This window comes from Pseudorca crassidens, chromosome 20 (genome assembly GCF_039906515.1).
Source record: "Pseudorca crassidens isolate mPseCra1 chromosome 20, mPseCra1.hap1, whole genome shotgun sequence".
NCBI lineage: Eukaryota > Metazoa > Chordata > Mammalia > Artiodactyla > Delphinidae > Pseudorca > Pseudorca crassidens.
The window spans coordinates 45,295,714-45,319,400 of record NC_090315.1 but is presented as its reverse complement, the minus strand read 5'-3'; the positions used below and the strand labels follow the sequence as shown (position 1 = coordinate 45,319,400).

Sequence of the window (23,687 nt, the reverse complement as noted above, 5' to 3'; positions counted from 1 at the left end):
TGGTTTATAGACCAGCAATTGGCGGCTGAAGGCACATAACTAATCAAGAATATAATAGGGGAGCTCCTGAGTGAGTGACAAAGATCCCAGCCACAGTGACATCTGGAGGTCAGGCCTGCTGATCCACCAGCACTGGAGAGGAACACTGGGCCTAAGCCTTCAAGGAACCAAGCAAAAGTTAAACACCACAGTGCAAAGCTAACAAGATCAAGAGGGGCCACATAATCAGCTCTGGACCATTCTGGTTGAAGATACAGAGGAAGAATGCTAGGTTTTGGAGGGGGAGGAGAGCTACAGGAACCGGATGCCAGGCTGCTTCTGCTGCCCCTCAGACAGCACTTCCAGGGCTGCTAGCTCTGGAGCCTTGGCTGTCTCACTATCAGGAGTCACAGGTTCAAATGGCCACAGGGGCTGGACAGGAAATGCAAAGGAGGCAGTCCAGGTGGGGACGCGTGAGCTGGAAAACACAGTCCTCCTATGAACAAGAAAGGCCCTGCTCAGATGCAGCTGATAGGCTGCCTCATGGGGATTCAGGTCCAGTGTTTCCTAAACTACTGTTTCAGAAGCCAGAGATCTAAATTTTTATGTCAACTTGACTTTAAATGTTGGCAGCAGACCAAACCAAAGCACAACTGCAGGCCACGTCTGGCCCACAGGCTTCCCAGTTTGCAGCCCCTGATCTGTAGGCTGAACAGCAACAATCGCCCAAGTCCCTTAAACACCCCCACTGCACTTCTGAGGCCTTGGGGGAAGAAAGGCCTCATGAACCTGACTGGAGAACAGGCCCGGAAACTGCAGCAGCTGGTGACGTTCCTGTTTACTTGCTACTCCACTGAAAAGGGAGCAGACCCCAGAGGATCTTTCTAGTAGAAGCAAGTGTGGCCTTCAAAGAGCCTCAGACAAGAGTCAAAGATGAGATCACTCAGGTGGCTCAAGAAAGGAAAAGGATTTATTAGCCCCTTTCCAGGACAGGGACCCGGGGGCAGTGGCCGGGTTCAGTGTTCTCACATTCAGAGGGAAGAAAAGGCAGCAGGGAAACCCGACTGACTGCCTTCACTCGTTCTCACCTATACAGCTTTGTGCTCACAAAAACCATCCTCTTCTCCTGCAGGGAGGACACAGGGCCCGGAGGGAGAGAATGGCTTGGCTTTACTCTTGGCCTTTACAGACAGAGCCGGGGCTGGGGACCCAGAGCATCAGCCATTCTGTTCACATGGAGCAAAACTTGGGTCTGGAAGGGATGGGCAGCGGGGCTCTGGCCAGCCATTCCGAAGGTCTGCCGCACCAAGCCCGAAGCACGGGCTGCTTCCGCTCCTTGACGCTTCAGGCAGATCTTAACTTTATTTATAAACGACGAAAATCCAAGCAGCATTAATTTAGGGGAACAAAAAATGGTTTAAAAAAAAACCATGGAGGAGCAGGACAAGGAGGTGGTGAGCATCCACAAGAGGAGGAGGAGGAAGCAGGAAGAGCCCAAATTCCACTGGGTGCCGAATGTGCTTCTGCGTCTCCGCGGCCGGGGAGGCCCTTCCTTCCTGCTCCCCCAGCTGATGGCCAGACAGCAGAGGGGATGCTGTAGTGACTTTAGGACAAGCCCTGGAGCCCTGTCTGGCCACTGCCATGGGGAGTACCATGGATTGACCCCAATCAACTCCCACCTTCACCATCACGCATGTGAAGAAGGTTTTAACTCTCCTGTCCAAAGTCCTCTGAGAATTTCTTCACTTTCAGGAGGTCATCTGCATTCACGGTGGGCCGAGTGGTGGCCAAAGACCGGAGCATGTCCGACTGCAAAGACAAGTGCTTGTGGGTGAGGGAGGCTGGGCTCCAGGGCCTCAGCCTGCCTTAGTCTCAACCCCATGCAGTCCAGGGTGGGAAGAGCCCTGCCGCCGAGGTCACGCCCCAGCCCCTAATGCAGAACTCCCGTTGCCTGGTTTCTGCCTGAAGGCCTCCTGGGGTAGGGACGCTCCCCTCCTGAGGCAGCTCATGTCATTTCCAGATGGCCTACTTCCGGTTGAGAGAATCTAAGTTCCCATTATTTCTTAACTCATGTGAGAAGCTCTTTTCCAACTGCACGCCCACCACACCAGGCCCAATGGCAAACACTTGCCTCACAGAACAGGCAAGACCAGGATAAGGAGAGGCCAAGAACAGTCAGATGAGAGGCTGCCTATGCAACTGCACCAAATCAAACCGTGCTGACAGACATTTACTGGTTCCTTCTGTGTACAAAACAAGCTCTGTGTAGTCCTCTCTCCCAGCTGGCCACTTACCATGCAAACCACAGGCTCTAAGAGTTTGTCACCGGGGACATCCATCCAAGTCATTTCCATGGCCCCTGGGTCCCCTGGTGAGCATGGGGTCAGAAGGTCGTCGATCATAATGCTAGGGTTGGTGCGGGAAGGGCCACAGACCTGAAACCAAACAGGAGTTTGACTGGCTGGAGGGGTTGCCCCATGGCATTTGGGGAAGGGGCGGGACGACTCAGGTTTCTGAGTCCTGAGCATGGTATGAACAAATGCCTGGGTTTCTAGATCATCAGTCTGATCTGACTGATGGGCTCCTTCAAACCCTTGGGCTGGGCAGTCAGTGTGGCTCCAAGTCTGATTTCAGAGGTTCGTGATCAGCGTGCTATTCCAGCTACTATTCTCTGGAATCTCAATCTGTGGCCCAAATGCCTAGAAAGCTTCCTCTTCCTCATCAACTCCATCAAATCTCACCACAAGTGCAGTGACATCAAAATGTTTTTCCAACCGAAGGCTGCGTGCTCCATTGGCAACATCTCCCCAAATATCCCCAAGGCTCAATCCCTCCCGTCATTCAACTCTTGACTCAGTGTCACCCAGTGTGGCATGTCCTTTAAAAGTGAAACCTACCCACACCCCCTCCAAACCTCAGAAACACCAGACCTCCCTCCCTCGCTCCGTCTTCCCCTCATTACCCTCTAAGAAATGAGTCTTTATTTTGTTTGTTGTCTGTCTCCCCCACTAGAAACGAGGCTCTTGTAGGGCAGGGATTTTTTTTTTTTTTTTTTTTTAAAGAAGATGTTGGGGGTAGGAGTTTATTAATTAATTAATTAATTTTTGTTGTGTTGGGTCTTTGTTTCTGTGCGAGGGCTTTCTCTAGTCGTGGCGAGCGGGGGCCACTCTTCATCGCGGTGCGCGGGCCTCTCACTGTCGCTTCCTCTCTTGTTGCGGAGCACAGGCTCCAGACGCGCAGGCTCAGTAGTTGTGGCTCACGGGCCTAGTTGCTCCGCGGCATGTGGGATCCTCCCAGACCAGGGCTCGAACCCGTGTCCCCTGCATTAGCAGGCAGATTCTCAACCACTGCGCCACCAGGGAAGCCCTAGGGCAGGGATTTTTGTCTGCTGTGGTCACAAGTGTCTCCCCAACACCTAGAACAGTGCCAGGCACACAGTAGGACCCTCGGCGACACCTGACAAACATCTGCTGCGTGAATGGAGTTCTTCTTCATGGTGTGTGATTTTGCACCCACTGCTTTCAGACATGCAGCAGGGTCTACCATGCGCATCAGCACAGTGCTGACTGCAGGGGTGGCAGAGGTGACAGTCACGGTGCCCTGTCCTCTAGCATCACACAATCTGAGATGGTCGCCCTCCAGCCAGAACTGCAGGGGAGGTGGAAGCAGGTGTAACCCCAGCCCCTGGAGTCAGAGAGCTCACCATGCACTTACCCTTGGCTCCCCAGGAGACCCAAAATGTGTCACCCAAGCAGCCAGAAAGCCAATATCCCCTTTCCTGTGACACTTTCTAAGCAATTCCTTGCTGGCCCACTCACCTTTTTGAAGTGTGTCGCTGACTGTACTTTCCTCACGGGCTGCATGAGGGAATCCCGCACGATGATGCTGATGTCTGCGCCCGAGTAGCCTTCCGTCTTCCGGGCCAGCTCGTGGATGTTGGCGTCTGTGAGGTTGTGAGGAGTGCTCCCCAGATGCAACCGGAACATCTGGGCACGGGCAGCCTCCTCCGGCAATGGGATATAAATTCGCTTTTCAAACCTAGAGAGACAAGCACATGGCACGACTTGAGAGTGGATGGCGGGATGGTCTCAATGGAGAGGCTTGGGGGGCCCTCCAGAAGCCGGCTTCACTAAGGGCTCTGCAGACACGGAGAAGCCGCCAGAGAAACGGGGTCAGGCTGCACCCCCTGCTGCCAGCAGCAGGTTGACCACGGCTGGAGACAGATCTCGGCCCCTGCCTCCTACTGGGGAACACTCACCTCCTTCTAATGGCTGAATCCAAAACCCACGGGATGTTTGTGGCACCAAGTACCAGAGTCCCATCATTGTTATTCCCCACCCCTGTGGAGAAAGGGAAACACAGACGCCAACTCAACACCTGCAAGGATCAGTCAGAACCTGTGGGAAGGACCTCAGGGACTTTGCGTCCTGAACTGGAGCTGTCCCTGTGACACCACCGTCAGGAACCCGGCTGGCTTTAGTTGGGTGAAGAGCCCTACAGCCCTGCCTGCCTTGGGAGGGGCGGAGAGGTGGCCAGCCAAGGCTGCAGTAACCTCTCCTCAATGAGAAGGAGCTAAGAATTGCTTCTCTGATATCCCCTCCACTGAAAGGACAGTCAGGTCCAGCCACAGCTAATAATGACGCCCTAGGCTGGCTTTAGCGGGGGACGAGAACCAGGGAGGGGACCCGGGACTGGCACACACCCTGCATCTGGACCAGGAACTCCGTTTTGATCCTTCGGGCGGCCTCACTCTCATTTTCGTTGCGGGATCCGCAGAGCGAATCCACCTCGTCAATGAAGATGATGGAGGGCTTGTGCTGCCTGGCCAGCTCAAACAGGTTCTTGACTAGCCTGTGAGGGTGAGACACAGGGTTGGGATCCAGACACCTGCACACATGCCCAGCCGGGGTCCCAAGCACCACCTCTCCTCTTGCCCTTCCCTTGGAGAGGCTGAGACGACAGAAAAAATAGTGGTAACAGATCCTCTGGCAGCACTGCACTGAGAGGAAGAGCAAGCCTTGGCAACAACTTCAAATCCTGGCAGCCCCGTTCATTAGCTCTGGTCTGAGGACAAGTCACTTCCCTTCCTCTCCGCCTCAGTTTGATCATCTGCAAAATGGGAGCCGGTATGGGGAATAAGTTAACTGTATAAAGTCCCCAACAGAGAACACTCAGCTGAAACCCAGTTACTGTGAGCACCTTTCCCTTCCCTTCATGAGGACTTATGGCTCCCAAGTTCCCTTCCAGTCTCCGTTGGCTCTGTGAGGACCGTGTCCTACCTGACGAGCTAGCAAGATACCCCTCTCCCAGCTACTCTTCCTGGCCATCCACAGCGGCTCCTCTGGGAGGTGATTCCAAGGGCAGGGAAGCTGGACCACGAGCAGCTGCCAGGGCTGCCAGGAGAGTGGAGCCTGGCGGCTGACTTACTTCTCACTCTCCCCCAACCACTTAGACATCAAGTCTGAGGAGGACACAGAGAAGAAGGTAGAGTTGTTGGCCTCCGTTGCCACTGCTTTGGCCAGGTAGGATTTCCCTGTGCCAGGGGGTCCGAAGAGCAGTATTCCCCGCCAAGGGGTACGCTTGCCTACGAGAAAGAATGAACTGAAGTAAGCTTCTTCCTGACTGGGGAAAGGGAACAGAAAAAAGCAGAGGGGCCTCAGTCATGGTAAACACAGGCAGAAATGAAAAGTTCTACATGACAACTTTGCTCTAGGAGCAAAGGAGCAAAGGGAACTAAATCACCTGCCGAGGGCTTGATCCTAGCCCTGGCTCATGACCCCCAGGACCTGGCAAAGTGACACTGGCTGGCACTGGTTCCTAACCCTGCCTACCACTGAGATGGTCAAGTCAAAGTTCTAGCCACAGAAGTGTTTCTGACACTGAAGAGAAGCCAAGGAGTAGATGACTGTGATGAGCAGGCCCTGGGCCCTTGCCTGCTAAGGGCAAAAGGGAGCCAAGTCACCATCTGCCACCTGGACACCTTCATAATGGGGGCCCTCAGCTGGTGGCCTCAGAAGCCTGATTTTTCTTTTTTTTTTTTTGGCCACGCCACGCGGCTTGCGGGATGTTAGTTCCCTGACCAGGGACTGACCCGAGACCACAGCAGTGACAGCGCAGAGTCCTAACCACTGGACCGCCAGGGAATTCCCAGAAGCCTGATATTTTTGCATCTGGGCCTAAAGTGGCTCAACTCTTACCTGTGAACAAGTGTGGGAATTTAATTGGCAAAATGACAGCTTCTTTGAGGGCCTCCTTGGCCCCCTCCAGCCCGGCCACGTCATTCCACCGAATGTTGGGCTTCTCCATCACGACAGCACCTGCAAGATGAGGGCAGAGCCTTCGACCTGGAGCCCAACTCACCAGGGGCTCCTTGCCACATCCCCCTCCCATCACCACAGGCCTCAAGCCTCTTACCCATCAGCTGTTCTTGCAATTTCTTTTTCTCTGGATTATCCCCTTCACTGTCACTATCGCTGCTGGGAAAGGAGACAGAAGATGACAGGCTGGAGCAAGAGGCAGTTGGCAAGGGGGCTCTCAGAGCAAGGCCAGGCTCTGGCTGCCAGCCTGGTGCTAAAAAGATGCTTTCCCTGCTCAACAGTGGTGAGAGACCCACAGACAGGCACCTCGGGGATGTCGGGGCCACACATCATCAGCACTCCCCTCTGGATCCTCCAGGAAACACTCTCATAACCCACCCTCGCTTCTTCATCAAGGGCATAAGAATCGCGGCATGTGTCCTCTCTAGCAGGCTGGTGAGGGACCTGTACTTTGGCTGGACTTCAAGAGCAGCCAGGCAAGCACTTGGAGCTGTTACTGGCCTTTTATAGGGACTCAAAACAGGACAGCAAGTGGCTGTGCCTCCAGGGCCAATCCCTATTCGGACATAAGTAACTTGCCATCCTTAAAACTCTTCCAGCCCTCCTGAAGGTGCCTGCCCTCCTGCCCCTACCTCAGTGTGTCTCGCACTCTGGGCACAGGCGTGTCCTCTCCGTCCAGGAGTCTAAGCACAGGCGTGTCCTCTCCGTCCAGGAGCAGGGCCTCCCACTCTGGGGAGGCAGCTGACACACCACCTTCCTCTCTCCTACTCCCCAGCTGGGCACCCTCCCCTCACCTCCAGGACACCACTGGCCTTTGTGCTCAAAACACAGATGGGAGGTGACAGGCTGTAGAGGGAACATGGCTTTAAAGTCAGAAACAGAGGCCCCGGGTGTGGGTCCAGACTCCATCAAGTACCAGCTCTGTGGCCATCCCTGAACCTCTCTGAGTCTGCTGCCATATCTGTCAGATGAAGATGAGAATAACAGCAGCTGACATTTATTCGATCCTTACTGCGCTCCAAGCCCTCTTCTCAGGGCCTTATCCGCATCGTCTCATTTGCTCCTCAGAGCAACACTAGGAGGGAAGTCCCACTACCTTCCTCCTCCTACAGATGAGGAACGTGCAGGCCCAGAAGGGTCATGGCACTTGTCCAAGGTCACACGGCTAGGAAGTGGCAGAGCTGGGCTAGATCCTCAGAGTCTGGCTCCCCACCTTGCCCACAGCTTTTCCATACAGATCCAATGAGATGATGTATTGATAAGTGGAAGTTTCCTGTAAAGTGCCTGACGAAGGCAGCTGCAGGCATTATCACTATTATGAACAGAATTTCCCAAAAGGAAGGTGCCAGGAAAGTCCACAGCAGCGTCAGCACCAAGATGACGGCGACACAGGAAACAGACACCTGTTTGTGGGGGCTCTGGTCCCCACCAGGTCCTCCGCTCCTCCGTACTCACCCCTTGCTCTCGCTCTGGTTCTCTTTGACTGGCTTCTTGCCATGCTTCTCTTTATTTCGTAAATAATCCTTCAGCTTCTCTGCCCGGTCTAGGTACTGCATGCACTTGGCTCGAATGCTCTCCTTGGCTTTGTCGCTGTGTGCCTCATCTGCAAAGAGGAACCACGTAGGGGCCCCTGCGAGCCCCCGTGTGCCCGCCCTCCTCTCGCAGGGGCTCTGCGGCTGGGGAGGACCCCACGTGGGACTCACATTTGATAGCATGCAGGAAATACTCCACGGCATGCTGGTAGAGCCGGAGGGCCTCCTCGTAGTTCTTGGCTTTATCCTCTTCTGTGGCTTTTGTCACCAGATCAATGGCTTTCTGGAAAGGCAAAACATAACCCAGTGCTTCCCAAGAGATCCAGAAAGCCCCTGGGTTCCAGGCAGCAGGAATACACTGTTAAGAGATATTGCCAGGCCCGGAACTCTGTCAGTCACAGACCTTTATGTTGGCCTACTTGTCCAACATCAACTAGAAAGGCCCTGAAAGGAAGCTTTAAAAGACAGCCATTCCTTTTCACAATACACTCATACAGTTAAAAGCAACCTCCTTCTCAGTCAAGCAGAAGCCTGATCATGTATCTCAGGTTAGGGCTCAAAGGGAGAGTTCACTTTCTATTTCACAGCTTTGGGGGAAAGAGAAATAGACCTGGACTGAGAGCCTGCAACAGGGCAAACCTCAGAACCAACTGATTGCTGTGTGGTTCAGCATGGAGGCCAGAAACCGTCCTTGACCTCATGGGCCAGAGAGGAGCCAGCCAGCTAGGAAAGTCCTCCATCGACCCAAGAGTTTTATGAGAGGGACTTAAAGGGATCTCTGCTTCTTTCTACTGGCCCAACTCACTTCTCTAGGCTGAAAAGAGAAGATAGTTTCCCTAAAGTTGAGACCTAGGGAAGGGATGCTTAGACGTGTGATTCAATACACCAGTAGATCCAGGAAGAAAAGTGTGTGCTTACTCCAGAGGCATATATGAGCTGCCAGTGGAGGGCAGCGATCCTCTGGAACCTCCTAAGAACTCTGTGAGAGCCTCTGTAAACCTTTAAACCCTGTAGGTCTGTACTCTGCCCTGAACTTAAAGCATGCTGGATCTTTCAGGCAGCTGCCCCATGACTACATATCCAGTTTTAGAAACCACAGCTTTACCAACCTGGGAAGCACTACCAGAATTATCCTCTGCAGGCTGATACAGCACTAGACACCAGGCAGGCAGAACCCACTGTATACACACAGTTCCTTCCACAGTGAACAATAAGCCTCCTGACCAGCTCTTGGCAGGGCCTGGGCATCTGTGCAGCCCTTTCTCATCTGAAAATAAGAAGTCTCAGAAAGACACAGGGAGTGCTACAGAACAAACAGACTGGGATAGATTACGCCAGGCTGATGTAAAACAAACTCACCAGGTTGAAGAGATGAGGAAAGGTGAGTGTTGGCTACTGTTTTCAAGCTTCAGCTCCCTACAATACTTAGAAATAGATAATGGCTAGGCACCCTGAACCTTCCTGCATAATTAGTTTAACCACAAGCTTCACGTGTCTACTCTCCTCCACGAGGCCCTTCCTCCAGATAGACATGAAAGGGGTGCCCCCATCACCAGTGGCTTCTAGTTTCCAGAACACACACCCCCAGTTCCTTGGACTTTTCCACTCTATACACTTTGCTTGGGTCTGTCATTTTGAAAGGGGGGTTCAGAACGATACTCGAGGTATGCTCTGCCTCTCACATGGCAAGGCAGGCCCATCCCCTCCCTCCTTCTAGATACTCTATTAATTATTGCACCTCAGAGTATATTCGGTTGTTCTGGCAACCATAAAGAGTTTTTCACATACAAGAGGACTGATCTGCAACTTGGAGACGAACAGTTTTGCATAACAGCATGGAAAGGTGACAAATAAAACTACCAGCCCTGCTGAATCTCTAGTAACAGGTGTGCCAAAGGATGAGGATGGAAGAAAAGGGTAACAAAGATGTGCTAACAGAGGAGGTGGCAAACTTTCTGTAAAGGAACAGAATGTAAATATTTTAGACTTTCCTGCCATACAATCTCTGTTGCAACTACTCAACTCTGCCTTTGTAGCCCCAAAGCAGCCACAGACAATATGTAAACAAATGAGCAGAGATGTGTTCCAATAAAACTTTATTTATAGATACTGAAATTTGAATTTCATGATTTTCACATATCATGAAATATCCCTTTCTTCAGACACTTAAAAACGTAAAAACCGGGTTTCCCTGGTGGCGCAGTGGTTGGGAGTCCGCCTGCCGATGCAGGGTATGTGGGTTCGTGCCCCGGTCCGGGAGGATCCCACATGCCGCGGAGCAGCTGGGCCCGTGAGCCATGGCCGCTGAGCCTGCGCATCCGGAACCTGTGCTCCGCAGCGGGAGAGGCCACAACAGTGAGAGGCCCGCGTACCGCAAAAAAAAAAAAAAAAAAAAAAAACGTAAAAACCTAGGACACGATGTTAAGTGAATGAAGCCAGTCACACTGGACCACATATTATATAATTCCATTTGTATGAAATGCCCGGAATACGGAAATGCATAGGGACAGAGAGTAGATTAGTGTTTGCCTAGGGTTAGGGGGAATAGAGGGATCAGGGGGGTGATGAAAGTGTTCTAAAAGTGATTGTGGTGATGGTTGCACAACTATGAATATACTAAAAGGACTGAACTGCACACTTTAAATAGGTGAATTGTATGGCATGTGAGTTATATCTTAATAAAGCTGTTCTTCTAAAAAAAGGAAAAAACATTCTTATCTCACAAGCCCAATAAAAACTGGGCAGGTGAGATCTGCAGGCCATGTCTGTCGACCCGTGTGATAACAGCTTCTGCTGGTGGATGGTGGGGCTTGGCTTTGGACTCCAGCAAATTCCTGGCTTAGTAACCCACTGTATTCCACGCCTCTGTTCCTCTCTTTTTGTCCACCTGGAGTAACCATCCCTCCTCCACCTCCAGGTACCTGCATGCCCCCCCCATCCTTTGACCACCCAGCCAAATGCCTCTTCTTCCATGACCTCTTGCCTAACTCTCCCAAGCACTGTGTCTGTCATCACTTAATGAGCACTTAGTATGTAACCGACACTGTGTTAAGAATGCTTTACCTGACCTACTCAATCTAGAACCACTATCACAACAACCCTATACAGGGTATTACCCCACTTTACTGACGGAAAACCCGAGATTCCAAGATCAGCTAACGAGCGCCCAAGGTCACATGCTAGTGAGTGGCAGAGCCGAGATTCAAGCTCAGGTCTGAGGCAAAACAGTTTGTTTTCCGGCCCAGCAAATGCCGGCAGCACCTGGAGGATGGGTCAGTCATGCATCCAGGTGGCGCCACCCCAGCACCACCCGACGCGATATAAGGAATGAATGAAGGGTCTTTGGCCGAGAAAAGGAAATCGGAGACCGTGGAAGGAGCGGGGGTTTGTTCGAAGGGAAGCAGGAGGAGGAGGAGGGAAAGCCAGCGGCCCGACCGCGGGCCCAAGCTTCCCGGGTGTCGCTTGTGAGGCCCGGGTGAGGCTGATCCCCAGGGCAGTCCCGGGGCGCCGACTACATGTAGCGGCCTCGGGGCTCTGCACGGCCGAGGGAGCCGGGCGTTCTGGACGAGAGGCGACCCTCGGCTCCGAGCGCGAGAAAAGAGAAACGGGCGGAGGCGACGACAGGGCGACAGGGCGGGGGCGCGAGGCCGGGGCTCCGAGGAGGCCGCCCGCCTGCCCGCTCGCAGGCCCCGCCGCGCCTCCTTCGGCCTCCTCAAGCCGGGCCGGGCCGCGCCGCGCCGCGCCGAGGTACCTGGAGGGTTGACGTTGTCATTTCATCTCCTGGGTCCGCCCCACACCCCGCGGCGCTGCTTGCAGCCTCGGTCCGGCCCCGAGAGCCGCGGAGCTGGTTCGGCGCGGGGAGCGCGGCGGGACGGCGCTGGGCACGGGCAGGGTGGCCGCTCGTAGGTGAGCGGAGTCTGAGGGCGAGCGAGTAGCGCGGCGCAGAGCGGTCGGGTCCGAGCCGCGCGGCTGCCCCCCGGCGGTCACGACCGGCACTGCAGGCGCCGCTCCCCGCCGTGGCTGTGGGACTAGGGTCCGGACGGGGCAAGGGGCGCGTCGGGGGTGGGGCGGGACTGGGGGCCCGAGGGGGCGGGGCCAGAAGCATAGCAGAATGGAATCCTCAAGTCCTGGATCCCACTTTGAATAAAACAGCACCTATAGGGCAGTTTTTACTCGCACAATAAGCCTGACTTCCCAGAGCTTTGGGTTCCTGATGTTTAATAGGGTATGATAATAATTAGTATCTACCTTGTTTGCCTTTCGGAGAAAATGAATGAGCTAGCTAATGTAAACAGTGTACCCCACACTGGGGCTCAGTCCCTGGTAACGGGTTATTATGAGGCCGGTGGCGCTGTCTGAAGCCCATTCTGTTTTGCTTTATACTACTTTTCTCCTTAGGAAAGTGATTTTCTTAGGCCTCCAAAGCTAGGGGCTCTACCCAGGTGAACTTAGGCAGAACAGATTGGTTGTTCACATTCATTGAGTTCAGCATGTTTAAAAAACCAATAGGAAGGATCTAGTAAAGAAAGCTAGCCAACGGAAATAGGACCAAAGCCTAGGTGGGTGGATTGGCTGCCGACATTACAGTGGAAGCAGAGAAGATAGTTGCCTACCTAGGCTGGCCAGAAGGTAACAAGAAGTTAGGAGAGTACCTTTGGATGGACTCTGTTTTCTTGGTGAATTAGAAGGAAAGAGAATCTGCTGAGAGAGAGGGAGAGAAGGTAGAAGGCCTGGGGTGTGAGGAGAGTAAGGATGGTTTGAAATCATTTCAAGTGAACTGTGTTAAGGGCAAACCTGGTAAAGGGTGGCAACTTCCATAAATGTATAGAGATGACAATTTGTTTTGGATTTTTCTCCCCGGTACTCGGCTGCTCGAGTGCGGGTTCATCCATGAGGCTGCCTTGAAGATAGAGCATCAGGGGAATTCACAGGTTTGGTGAGTGTGGTACTACAATGGAATCAGAGCCAGGTAAGGTGGGAAGTGAATAGGGAGAAAGTAAAAGTGTCAGTGGACTAATTGAGGACTCCAAAGATTGAAGGATAGTCACAGTGGGAACACACTGGAGAGGGATGCTTCAGTTTTTAATTTTGGAAATGGCTCTGTTTCAGGTATAACACAGTCGAGGCGCTACCATGGGAGCTGGAGGATGGGTGACATGGAGCGAAAGGGGCCATCATCACACACGGGGAGTTCAAGGAACCAAAAGGCCCGGTGCTGAGCATCCCTGTGGACACTGGAGTCAGGATAATGGCAGGAGTGGCAGGACAAGGCCTTTGAGGAGTCTGGGTGAGATGAGGAGGCAGACACCCTCCAAATCATGGCTTCTCAGCTTCTACCCTGAAACACTGCTCTTTTAGACACTGATGGCTGAGTGGAGAGGCTTTCATTTGATGTCTGGCACCAATGATGTTATGTTATAGTCACTATGCTTTTACATCATTGAGAGCACAGGGCTGGGGCTTTTCCAGGGGCCTGGCACAAGACAGATACTCAATATCTGCTGGAAGAACTAATAATTAACTAAAGAATTAATAAGCAAACAAAAGAGAGGGACCTAACGGGTGGATAAGCATGAAACAGAGAAACTGAGAACATATTAACTCCAGTTACTTGATAGGCTGTTCCAGATGGAAGACAGAATTAAAATGAAAAGTCCCTACAATTAGAGAAGTTTGTATTAGCCTGCTAAGGCTGCCATAACAAGATACCACAGGGTGGCTTAAACAATAGAAATATATTTTCTCACAGTTCTGTAGGCTAGAAGTTCAAGATCAAGGTGCTAGCAGGGTTGGTTGGTTTCTTCTGAGGCCTCTTTTCTAGGCTTGCACATGGCCACGCTTTTGCTGTGTCCTCAGAGAGTCTTTGTTCACATGAGCCATGGTATCTCTTTTTCACATTTCCTCTTCTTATAAGGATACCAGTCAGATTGGATTAGGGTCCATCTTAATGGGATCATTTTAACTGGATCACCTCTTTAAAGGCTCTATTTCCAAATACATTCTGAGGCGCTGAGGGTAGGGCTCAATGTATGAATTTTGGTGGGATACAGTTCAGCCCATAGCAAGGGCTGGCGGGGTTGAGTTCCACTGGCTGTGTTCATCTTCCCTTTGTTCTGCCTACTCTGCTCTGACCTCTTGCTTAGCTTGTCTTGCGTGAGCCTGCTGTCCAGACGCTGACTGCTTTACAAGGCAGAGCTTCCGGGAGGAAGCCCCGCCTCCTAGAGGAACTTCTGTCCTTCCGATGGGAAACCAGAACTCCTCCCCATCACCACTGGATCACTGGTCGTTGACTTTCTTCTAGGATGCTAGCTTGAAAACAGGCTCTGAGGACACCTCAATTCTGCAGTGGTGTTGCCATTGCTGGGGTGGAGGTGTGAATGGAGGAAGGAAAGGGGGAATAAAGGCACTAAATCTAAGTTATTTGTGGGCTGGCACATGGAGCACGTTTAGGCTTGATTCTGAATCAGATCAATAACTTCATGTTCTTTTTCACTAGAGCAGGAATCAGATTCTCAGCTCCCACATTTTAGGTAGAAAGTCATTGACTTGCAAATGCCCAATTCCATTTGCTCTTTTTATTTTTAAGTAGTTGATTTACAATGTTGTGATAGTTTCAGGTGTACAGCAAAGTGATTCAGATATATATATATATTTTCAGATTCTTTTCCATTATAGGTTATTACAAGATATTGAATATAGTTCCCTGTGCTATGCAGTAGGTCTTTGTTGTTTATCTATTTTATATATAGTAGTGTGTATCTATTAATCCAAAACTCCTAATTTATTGCCCCCCCTTCCCCTTTGGTAACCGCAAGTTTGTTTTCTATGTCTAACTCTATTTCTCTTTTGTAAATACATTCATTAGTATCATATTTTTAGATTCCACATATAAGTGGTATCATATATCTGTCTCTCTTTCTGACTTACTTCGCTTAGTATGATAATCTCTAGGTCCATCCATTTTACTGCAAATGGCATTATGTCATTCTTTCTTATGGCTGAGTAATATTCTGTTGTATATATGTACCACATCTTTATCCATTCCTCTGTCGATGGACATTTAGGTTGCTTCCATGTCTTGGCTACTGTAAATAGTGCTGCTATGAACACTGGGGTGCATGTATCTTTTTGAATTAGAGTTTTTCCGCATATGTGCCCAGGAGTGGAATTGCTGGATCTCATGGTAAATTTATCTATAAGTTTTTTAAGGAACCTCCACACTGTTCTCCATAGTGGCTGCCCATTTGTTCTTTCTTGCACAGCACTTTTCTATATTGGGTTCTGTTGATGCTGAGGATGTGGCACTTGTTGTAAACCCAAGCTTGGACCGGTGAATCAACTCTCCTTAGCCAATACAACCTCATAAAATCAGACTATACAAACTCCAGCATTCTAGGGCTCATGCCAAGCAGTAGGTTCTGAGCAATTTGTTAAGGAGCTTCTTGGTTGGGGGCATGAACAGTGTGGAGGAGGAGGAATAAAAGCAAGGTTCAGGGCTTCCCTGGTGGCGCAGTGGTTAAGAATCCGCCTGCCAATGCAGGAGACACGGGTTTGAGCCTTGGTCCAGGAAGATCCCACATGCCGCGGAGCAACTAAGCCCGTGCACCACAACTACCAAGCCTGCGCTCTAGAGCCCGCGAGCCACAACTACGGAAGCCCACGTGCCTAGAGTCCATGCTCCAACAAGTGAATGGACAAGAGAATGCAACAAGAGAAGCCACTGCAATGAGAAGCCCATGCACCACAACGAAGAGTAGCCCCCGCTCGCTGCAACTAGAGAAAGCCCGCGTGCAGCAACGAAGACCCAACACAGCCAAAAATAAATAAATAAAATAAATAAATTTATAAAAAACAAGGTTCAGATGAGTAACATTTTGGAGAGGTAGGGCCAGGGCAAAATTCTGCTGAGATATCACACAAAGTGACTGATACTGAAATCAATGGAACAGTGATCTCCAAACATGATTCTTGAGAAACCATCTCTCACTTGCCCCTCCTCTGTGTGACTCAAAGTTTGATAAAGCTCAGATTGATCCAGTGATTAAGCTCCCATCACACAGATGGTCAGTGGTAGAACTACAACCGAAACTAAGTTTTTAAGAGTTTGGAGTTGTCCTAAATCTGTTTAAAAATGGCACCAGAAGAGGCTAAGATGTGACAACCAAACACATGTGATACTGGATAGGATCCTGTGCCATAAGGGAAAAGGAGACATTGTTGGGACGATTGGAGCACTTAAATGGGGTCTGTGGATGGGTGGTAGTGTTGTACCAAAGTTGACTTCCTGATTGGGAGGGCTGTAGGGTGGCAATACAGGAGAATGTCCTTGTGTTTGTAAAGTACACACTAGAGAATTTAAGGGTGATGAGCATCGTGGCAGAAAAAGACAAGAGAAGGTAATGGAACAAATGTGGTAAAATGTTAACAACTGGGAAATTTGGGTGACACGGATGTAGGAGTTCTTTGTACTATTCTTAAACCTTTCCTGTTTAAGTTTGAAACTATTTTAACATTAAAAAATGAAAAAAAAATACAAGTCTAAAAGCAGTTCTTTTATTTACAGTATAAAGGTTACAAAGGTATATATGTATTTATATATATAATACCCTTAAGTTGCAAATTTCATTGTAATGTACAATGCTCTATGTTGATGTGCAACTCAAGGGAAAGTGTTGTCTATGCATTATACTTACACAGTACACATAAAGCTTATTATTACGAACACAAATACTGCCCTGTTTTATGCCATGGGTTTTGATTTGGTAGTCTGGTGATGCCAGAAGACTTGAGACCTAAATTTTAAACAACACTTAAAAAGAAGTCTTGTTTAAATACAGGGTTCCAAAAGGAAGGAAAACACCAGAATATCACATACTTCTAATTCTTTGTAGAAGTGTCATCCTAGCTTTCTAAGTCTTAATACTTGAAAAAATGAGAGTTGCGTAGGACAGAATACATACAAGAGGGTATAATAAAAGTTTGCACAGATTAGCCAAAACAGGCCTTTATAGGTAGTGGTTTGCCACATTATTTTGTAAAGGACCTTGGGTCTGGTACCACAAGGGAAACAGATTCTTTGGGCACCCAGGTCTTATCACGCTGAATCCATCCAACAGACTGTAAACATAACACTGGAGTCCTAACTAGAGAAAAACAATCAGAAATTGGTTCTTATGATAGGGCAGGTTTGCTTTAAGGTGTGAAGAGTATCATCAAGATTGATGATCGTGCCAAACCCAAAACTTAGTTTAGATCATTTCTCCTCCTCCAAATTCTGTTAATTCACAAAACAGGTGAAAAAATGTAACTGACACCCACCTGAACAGGACTGAGATAGAAGGAAAGCACTTCTTCCAACCTAGGAGGAACAGACACTTAACATGACAATACTTATGTGCTGGTTCCAATAGTATACAATCATTAGCACCTGATTGTCAAAGGGCAGGTTTAAAGTAAAGACCAAGACATTGAAGGCATGACCTAATTTGTGTGCACAACTCCAGGACGCTGAAAACCAAGGGGAAGGAGCCCATGAGACTGTGTTCCCTAAGCCATTCCAATCACTGACCTCTCAGGGCCTTTCTGGGCATGACAAAGGATGTTGCCTGAAAGGCTGCCTCTAGTGATAGATGGAAGGCAAGCTAGATGGAAAGGGACTGTTACTGAAGGAAAATATGGAAAAATTCACACAACTGCTCTTATTTTTTTTTTGGTGCCCTTTCTACTGAGTTTGAATGTCTGAGTGTTCTAGAATAAGTGGAATTTTGCTAAGTTTTAAATATCTTCATTATTTTGATCTCTCAAATGGAGCAACAGTCCATCTACCACATGTAAGGACTTTCAGCAAATGAGATGTTTAAAGGCTGCAAATGTGAAAATGACTGGGTCAGCACAATCTATAAAGTGGGTAGATGAAATATACATTTATCTTTTCTGTTTACAGTTAAAAGAAACTTTTCTTTAAAAAGACTTTCTCATTGATCCACTTTGGGCAATAGAGCTAACTTTTTGTCGTTGTTGTGATTTATCTTACTAAGGATATTCTACACTAGTCTCCTTCACAAACTAAAGCCTGATTTTGAATTAAAAAATGATGCATGATGAAAAGACCAACCTACTAAAATGTGCTTGGAGTTCTTTCATGCTAGCATGGATCAAAGACTGAGCATCCTTTTAAATATTTTCCAATTTGCCAGATAAGCAGAACTGCAGATATGCTTTGGTAAAAATATGAGGTGGTTAATTACTTAACCTCTGACTGATAAATAGATGGCATGGTGTGATTGAGAAGTAATGGATTATGTGCTACTTGAGGGCAGGAACTTTCTTTTGGACCTTTCAGAGTGCCTGTGCAGAACTGTACATTAATAAATGCTTATTAGATGAAAGAATCCATGAATTAATATATCATTAATTAGGTTTGCAGTTTCAAAAATTTCTCTAGGGTCCCAAAGAACCTTTTGTCTATTCATAAGAGACTTCTATCACTTTGGAAGAGGTGATAATCAGGTTCCAAAGGTGTACATGTGACTAGGATAAAGAGGGACTCAAAAACTTTTGCATTTGTGTCAATGGCAGGGAGGTAAGATTATTACAAAACTGAGTAAAGTACTTACAGGACTCAGAAGTTAGAAATCTACCACAATACCTAATCTTACAATAAAATGAAGTATCATTTCTCTGTTATATCCTTTTAGTTTCAACTAATCTATTTTGTGGCAATTCAAGGATTACAGTTCATTTGGTAGATTTTTGTTGACTACAATCAAATGTTCATTGGAGAGCAAGCAATCATTTACAAACAGCATATTTATGCATTATATCAAATGTAGATTCACTTTTAAAACCAGAATATGCTTTGGTTCAGTCACCTAAAATGGAAAGGAAGAATAGAGGTGACAAGAAATTAAGCTCACGTTTATCAAGTTTATAAAAGAAGAAATCTTGTTAAAATATTTTTCAAGTTAATACACAACAACCATTCTTCCAGTTGGCAGTTTAACTAGTGTCAAAAAGAGACGTGTTCTATTGTCTATTAATTGTACCTTACTTTAACTTGAAATTATCACTGATCTGCTAGATGTGTGTATGTGTGTGCTTTAGAGAAAGGGTTTCAAATCAACCACTTAAGTAGTCTATTACTAGTATAAAATAAATTTCACTGAATATCCTTATACCATAGGAATAGCTATATTGCTCAAAACACATAATCCTGATATACAGCATAATTATTTTAGAATTGTCTGTCATCACACATTTATTGAGTGTCTCTATGCCCAGCACAGTGAAATATATAGCTTAAAAAGGGGGGCAGGGGTTGGGGGACTGCTGCTGTCAGTTTTTAAAGACAGTATATATAACAAAATAATTGTAGATTATCAAAAAATTAAAATAGGGACACAGAGAGAATGGTAGCAGATGTCAGAGTCCTCTACTTTGATCTAATGGAGAAAAAAAAAAAGCCACAATAAGAATTCAAATTTAAATGAAAGAGATTTCCAATCTCAAGGTAGGATATAATACCACCTGGCACGTAATATACCTGATAGAGATATATAAAACAAATGAATATGACTATAATCAAATTCAACTTAAAGTTTAAGCAGAATCCCAAAGAAGTCTCTTTTCCTTACACAGATATGCAGATCTCAATATGCTTTGAGACCAAAGAGATCCAGCATTTTACTTCATTGGATATTGAAAGAAAACGACCTTTGGCTTTCTAACCAGCCATTTCATTCATGGCGTCAACAGTGGATGGCAGCGACATGAAAATGTATGCTAGATATTTGGATGGTTTAAATATTATGTACAATCAATAGCTTATAACCAGTGAAAATAATAAGAACATAATTCAGCATAAGTGTCTAAGATACAAAATAAGCAGAGAAAGTGCTTAAGTCTACAGGTCTTCCCTGAAAGCTTCAAATATGTTTAACTCTTTGAGTAAGTAGGGCTTTTAATAGATTTTGCATAGCAGCTTACATGATAATTTGAATTAAAAATATGGATATAAATTAAACAAGGAGACCTGGAGGTTCTCTCAAAATTAAAAAAATCCATTATAATCTTTTCTCAAAAGTGGACACACTTTTATCCATCAAAACCATTTACAATGAAATGTGTTTTTTCTAGGAGAAACATAGTCTTGTCCAGATTCCACACAGTTTAAATTTTTTTTAAAGAGTAAATTTTGGTTTATTAGCTAAGTGCATTTAATCAGCTGAAAAAAGCTTTGTTACCATTCTGTTAGGAGGATAAATTAAGAAAATAATCAGTAACAACTTTAATCATTTGTTGGTTAGAGTGATTTTTCCACTTATAAAAATATAATAAATAATTTGATCCCTCCTGCATGCAATAATTGTCAATAACAAACTTTGTGAGAGTACAGATGATAAAAACAAGCACTATCAGACTTTAGCTAGCCTAAAAAGTGCTAAAACATGGCTTTAAAATAGATGAATGCCATTTAAAGTAGTATTTTTGATTCCTGTACATGTCCCAATATTTAATCTGAAACTCTACTAGGTAGCTGAGTTTATAGTTACAACTACCTAATAAATACTGTATAAACATACATTAAAGTATTTCTTCATATAAAATATTAGATACTAATTTCCAGGTAAGATTTGTTTGAAGACTTCAGGAAAGGACTCACCTTTTCCAGAAAAAGTATAATTGAGCCTTTTCTTCCTTTCCTTTTTTTTTTTTTTTTTTTCCGGGGGGAGAGGGAGCGGAGACGTTTTAGAGAATGAGGAGGAAGAATTTTCACACACCAATTGGCTGCTCGTAGGCCTCTGTGTGGAATGTGGAGAAGACGTCTAAGCCCTGGTTCCCGAGGGCACGAGGAGTGTCCATCGGAATGAGGGGGCACTACTATGCAGCTCCTTTCCACTCTACACATGGAAGCCCACCACATTCTCAACAATTTTCCTATTTCAAAATGAAAAAGAAGTGAAAAGTCAGCTGTTCTATAAAAGATGTGAAATATCAAAAATGCCCCTCTTCAGTTATCACTTGAAAATAATTTGCCACATTCTGGCATCTTAATACAAAATACCTATTTATCAAGGCTGTCCCATTCATAAAAAGCACTTCATTTGTGGTTTGAAAATCCCACAAACACAATTAAAGAACAACCTGGTCACCCATGATTGGAAAGCTGCTGAAGTATGTTAAACAAGCAGCTGAAGGGCTCTTGCTCTTGGGGCGCTAGTGGTCAAAGGAAACCCTCCATACACTTTCATTTCACATCAAGACTCAAAAGATACTAGAAACCTATGGATCTTGGTGCTATGACAGCTAAAGCTTGAGCAAAATGAGCCGAAATGCACACAATGCTTACCTCTCCTGCCCACATTTTAATCATACCTTTTAACAGATCTTTTTCATAGAAGGAATGAGCAGCGTGGCTCAGAAGTTCTCCCGGAAAATATTCTCAGTGGCTTAGCCTTTCATACTAACACAGAAAACCTCACCAAATGGCTTTGCTGCAAAAGTCTGTGACTGCATTGTTCGACTTCTCAGATTAATAATACTCTCACTGCCAAAAGTGTCTAAGCTCCCTTATCTGAGGGTATTGTGTGTTGAAATTCTGCTTCCAGAAACCATAGCTGGATCTTCAAGATTCTTTCTTCTCTGATTTGCAAACGTATGCCAGATGGAACCAAACTTAGATTTATGAATTTTCAAAACATAAAAAAGCTCTTAAAAGATATATTCTAGTCTAGATTTCAATTTCCAGTTTTAAGTAGATCAGACTTTGGGGACTGGAGCTGGGGGAAGAACTCATTTATGGGGCAGAGGGAAGACAATGAGGTTACAATGTCCAACTAGAACTCTCTCTGCTCATGAGTCTGCTCTTTTATATGTCCCACCTATAGGTCAGTCTGCACTCAAACCAAATAGCTCTTGCTTTGCAAATAGTACATTTGTGGGTTTTTGGGTTTTTTTTTCTTTTTCATCTTTGGACTGCTACCCTTCTCCACCCTCCATAGTGCTCACGTCCTCTTATGGCATTCCTGATAACTCTAGTAAATGAGAACTATTCCTAGAACTTTCTTCAGAGAGCAGAGAGAACATCAAAGTCAGTGTTACCTTTTCTTTCAGATCTGGGGACTGTGCTAACCTTGACATTTTATATAGCTATTATACTATTTTAAATGTTTTCAGATACATACTCCTTCATAATTAGGAAAAAGCAGCTGAGTTCTCCAGTAACACAAAATCAGCAATCTTACTGCTGCTATGTCCTAATGATGATATCTGACAACGCTTAGCAAAGCCCAGGTAGCTGTTCCATGGTCTCATCACCCTGCCCATTGTAGGATGCATCACTGAGCCAGCACTGAATTAGAGTTGCTGACGGATGCCACTCTGTTGCCACAGAGGGAGAGGGCCAGGGCCAGGATCCTGCATGGGCTCACACAGCTCAAAGCAATGTGCCATGATGTTTGTGCTAAAGAGCAAGCTGGCTTCACTGACAAAGTGTACTCTTTCAACAAGCTGGCTCTCCAGGATTTGTCTTCCTTAAAGAGATCTGCCAACTAAAAAAGATACCGCACTAAGGAAACCCACCGCAAAAATTATTCTTCAATATTAGATAGATGATCTCCCTGGAATGGCAGTGATATCCAGTCATTCAAACTAATAAAGCTCCACTAACCCTAACCAAAGGCACATTTGGTAAGCAATAAAAAATGGCTTAGGCTAAAATGAGGATTTTCTTTTAAAATAAATCTTATCCCCTGGCTCCTACAAAAGATAAAATCAGAAAATCCTAAAACAAGCAAAACTTTTCTTTCAAAGCAGTGGTTTCCAACTTGTTTTTCAAGTTGGTCACTACTAGAAAGGGAGTGGAAGGCAAGGTAAATCAAATCTTGCAAGTTCTAAGTCTTAAAGTTAGCACTTATGAGTGGCAAAGCTTGTGATGCAGTGGGAAGTGATGGCCAGGGTGGGATGCAGGGAGAGCCATGACAGATGAAGAACCCTTTGGTGATGCAATTCAAGGACTTCCTAGGGTAGAACGAGTAAGTGAAGACAGTAAAATCCAACAAAATGTATAAACTATATGGAGTGACCAAGAAGCACGGGCTGCTGCAAACTAGCACCTGGTTAGAGATAGCTGTCCTAAGCAAAAGATCAAGGCTAAGCCTGAAACAAATTCTATTGGAAGAAGAAGAAAAAGAAAAAAAAAGAAACTATTAGATGTTTGATTATGTCCAAAAAGAAAAAGAATGAGCCACCCTTCTTATCAAGGGAAATAAACCTAATTACTTAGAAACCACATTAGGAAACTAGACAATAAATCAACAGCCTTATTTTGCAGCTTACTAGAGTCCTAGAATTTCTGGCAAGGTAGTTTGAAAAAGGCAAGCTCTTCTTTAAACATGGTTACAGTTCAGCAGTGATTTGTAGGTCCTTGTCAAGGCACTGTGCTGGAGGAGAGAGCAAAGAGCTTTCTTTTTGTGCTTTTTTTTTTTTTTTTGAGGTGGAAATACTTCTTGTGACATTCAAGGCTCTTTACTGATTTTTTTGCTGCTCATACAAGCAGTCCCATGCGAGTGACTTTGGCCGACAAGAATGTGTGCAACACAAATACTATCGGCTTCGGACAGGAGTGCAGGTCCATGGTCTGTGGAGAAAGGACATTAATTATCACTGCTATATACAGATGCTTTAATAAACAAACATGCAAAATAAACAAATTTGGACATGATGTTCTACTTTTTAAAAAGAACTTGGATAATGGATGTGCCAGATTTATGGCAACTCTTCAGAACTTAGAGCCGCAAATGGAAGTGTACTCTGAAGTAAGGTTATTCTATGTCAAAATTAAACACCAGTGTGAAATTTC

At 46.6% G+C, this 23,687-nt stretch overlaps 2 protein-coding genes across 6 annotated transcripts in view; both read right to left on the bottom strand.

Moving 5' to 3' along the window:
* Nucleotides 1–931: 931 nt before the first annotated feature.
* VPS4A (vacuolar protein sorting 4 homolog A) lies at nt 932–11,756 on the bottom strand. Of its 5 annotated transcripts, XM_067718898.1 has the most exons (12): nt 11,580–11,754; nt 8,000–8,111; nt 7,752–7,926; nt 6,394–6,455; nt 6,177–6,296; nt 5,407–5,563; nt 4,682–4,830; nt 4,238–4,319; nt 3,798–4,017; nt 2,274–2,414; nt 1,653–1,788; nt 932–1,338 (listed from the first exon to the last, which is right to left on the bottom strand). In XM_067718898.1, the coding sequence occupies exons 1-11, from the start codon at nt 11,598–11,600 to the stop codon at nt 1,687–1,689; spliced, it is 1,341 nt and encodes a 446-aa protein (XP_067574999.1). In that variant the 5' UTR covers nt 11,601–11,754; the 3' UTR covers nt 932–1,338; nt 1,653–1,686. The 5 variants fall into 5 exon arrangements, with proteins under 5 accessions (XP_067574999.1, XP_067574998.1, XP_067575000.1 ...); XM_067718897.1 differs by having other exon boundaries at nt 932–1,788; XM_067718899.1 differs by having other exon boundaries at nt 932–1,788; nt 6,394–6,452.
* A 4,603-nt stretch (nt 11,757–16,359) lies between these two features.
* Nucleotides 16,360–23,687, bottom strand: part of SNTB2 (syntrophin beta 2) — a 99,337-nt gene continuing 92,009 nt past the window's right edge. Inside the window, exon 7 of the mRNA XM_067718893.1 lies at nt 16,360–23,465. Within this exon, the coding sequence (XP_067574994.1) occupies nt 23,373–23,465 (93 nt within the window). The 3' untranslated portion in view covers nt 16,360–23,372. The remainder of the gene's footprint in view (nt 23,466–23,687) is intronic.

Excerpts from the sequence above, each read along its gene's own strand:
- VPS4A (XM_067718897.1), bottom strand. The coding sequence starts at position 11,600 with ATGACAACGTCAACCCTCCAG. Across the intron at positions 4,831-5,406 it reads TGGTTGGGGGAGAGTGAGAA|GCTAGTCAAGAACCTGTTTG; the intron begins GTAAGTCAGCCG and ends TCACCCTCACAG. Across the intron at positions 2,415-3,797 it reads CAGCGACACACTTCAAAAAG|GTCTGTGGCCCTTCCCGCAC; the intron begins GTGAGTGGGCCA and ends GTTTGGTTTCAG.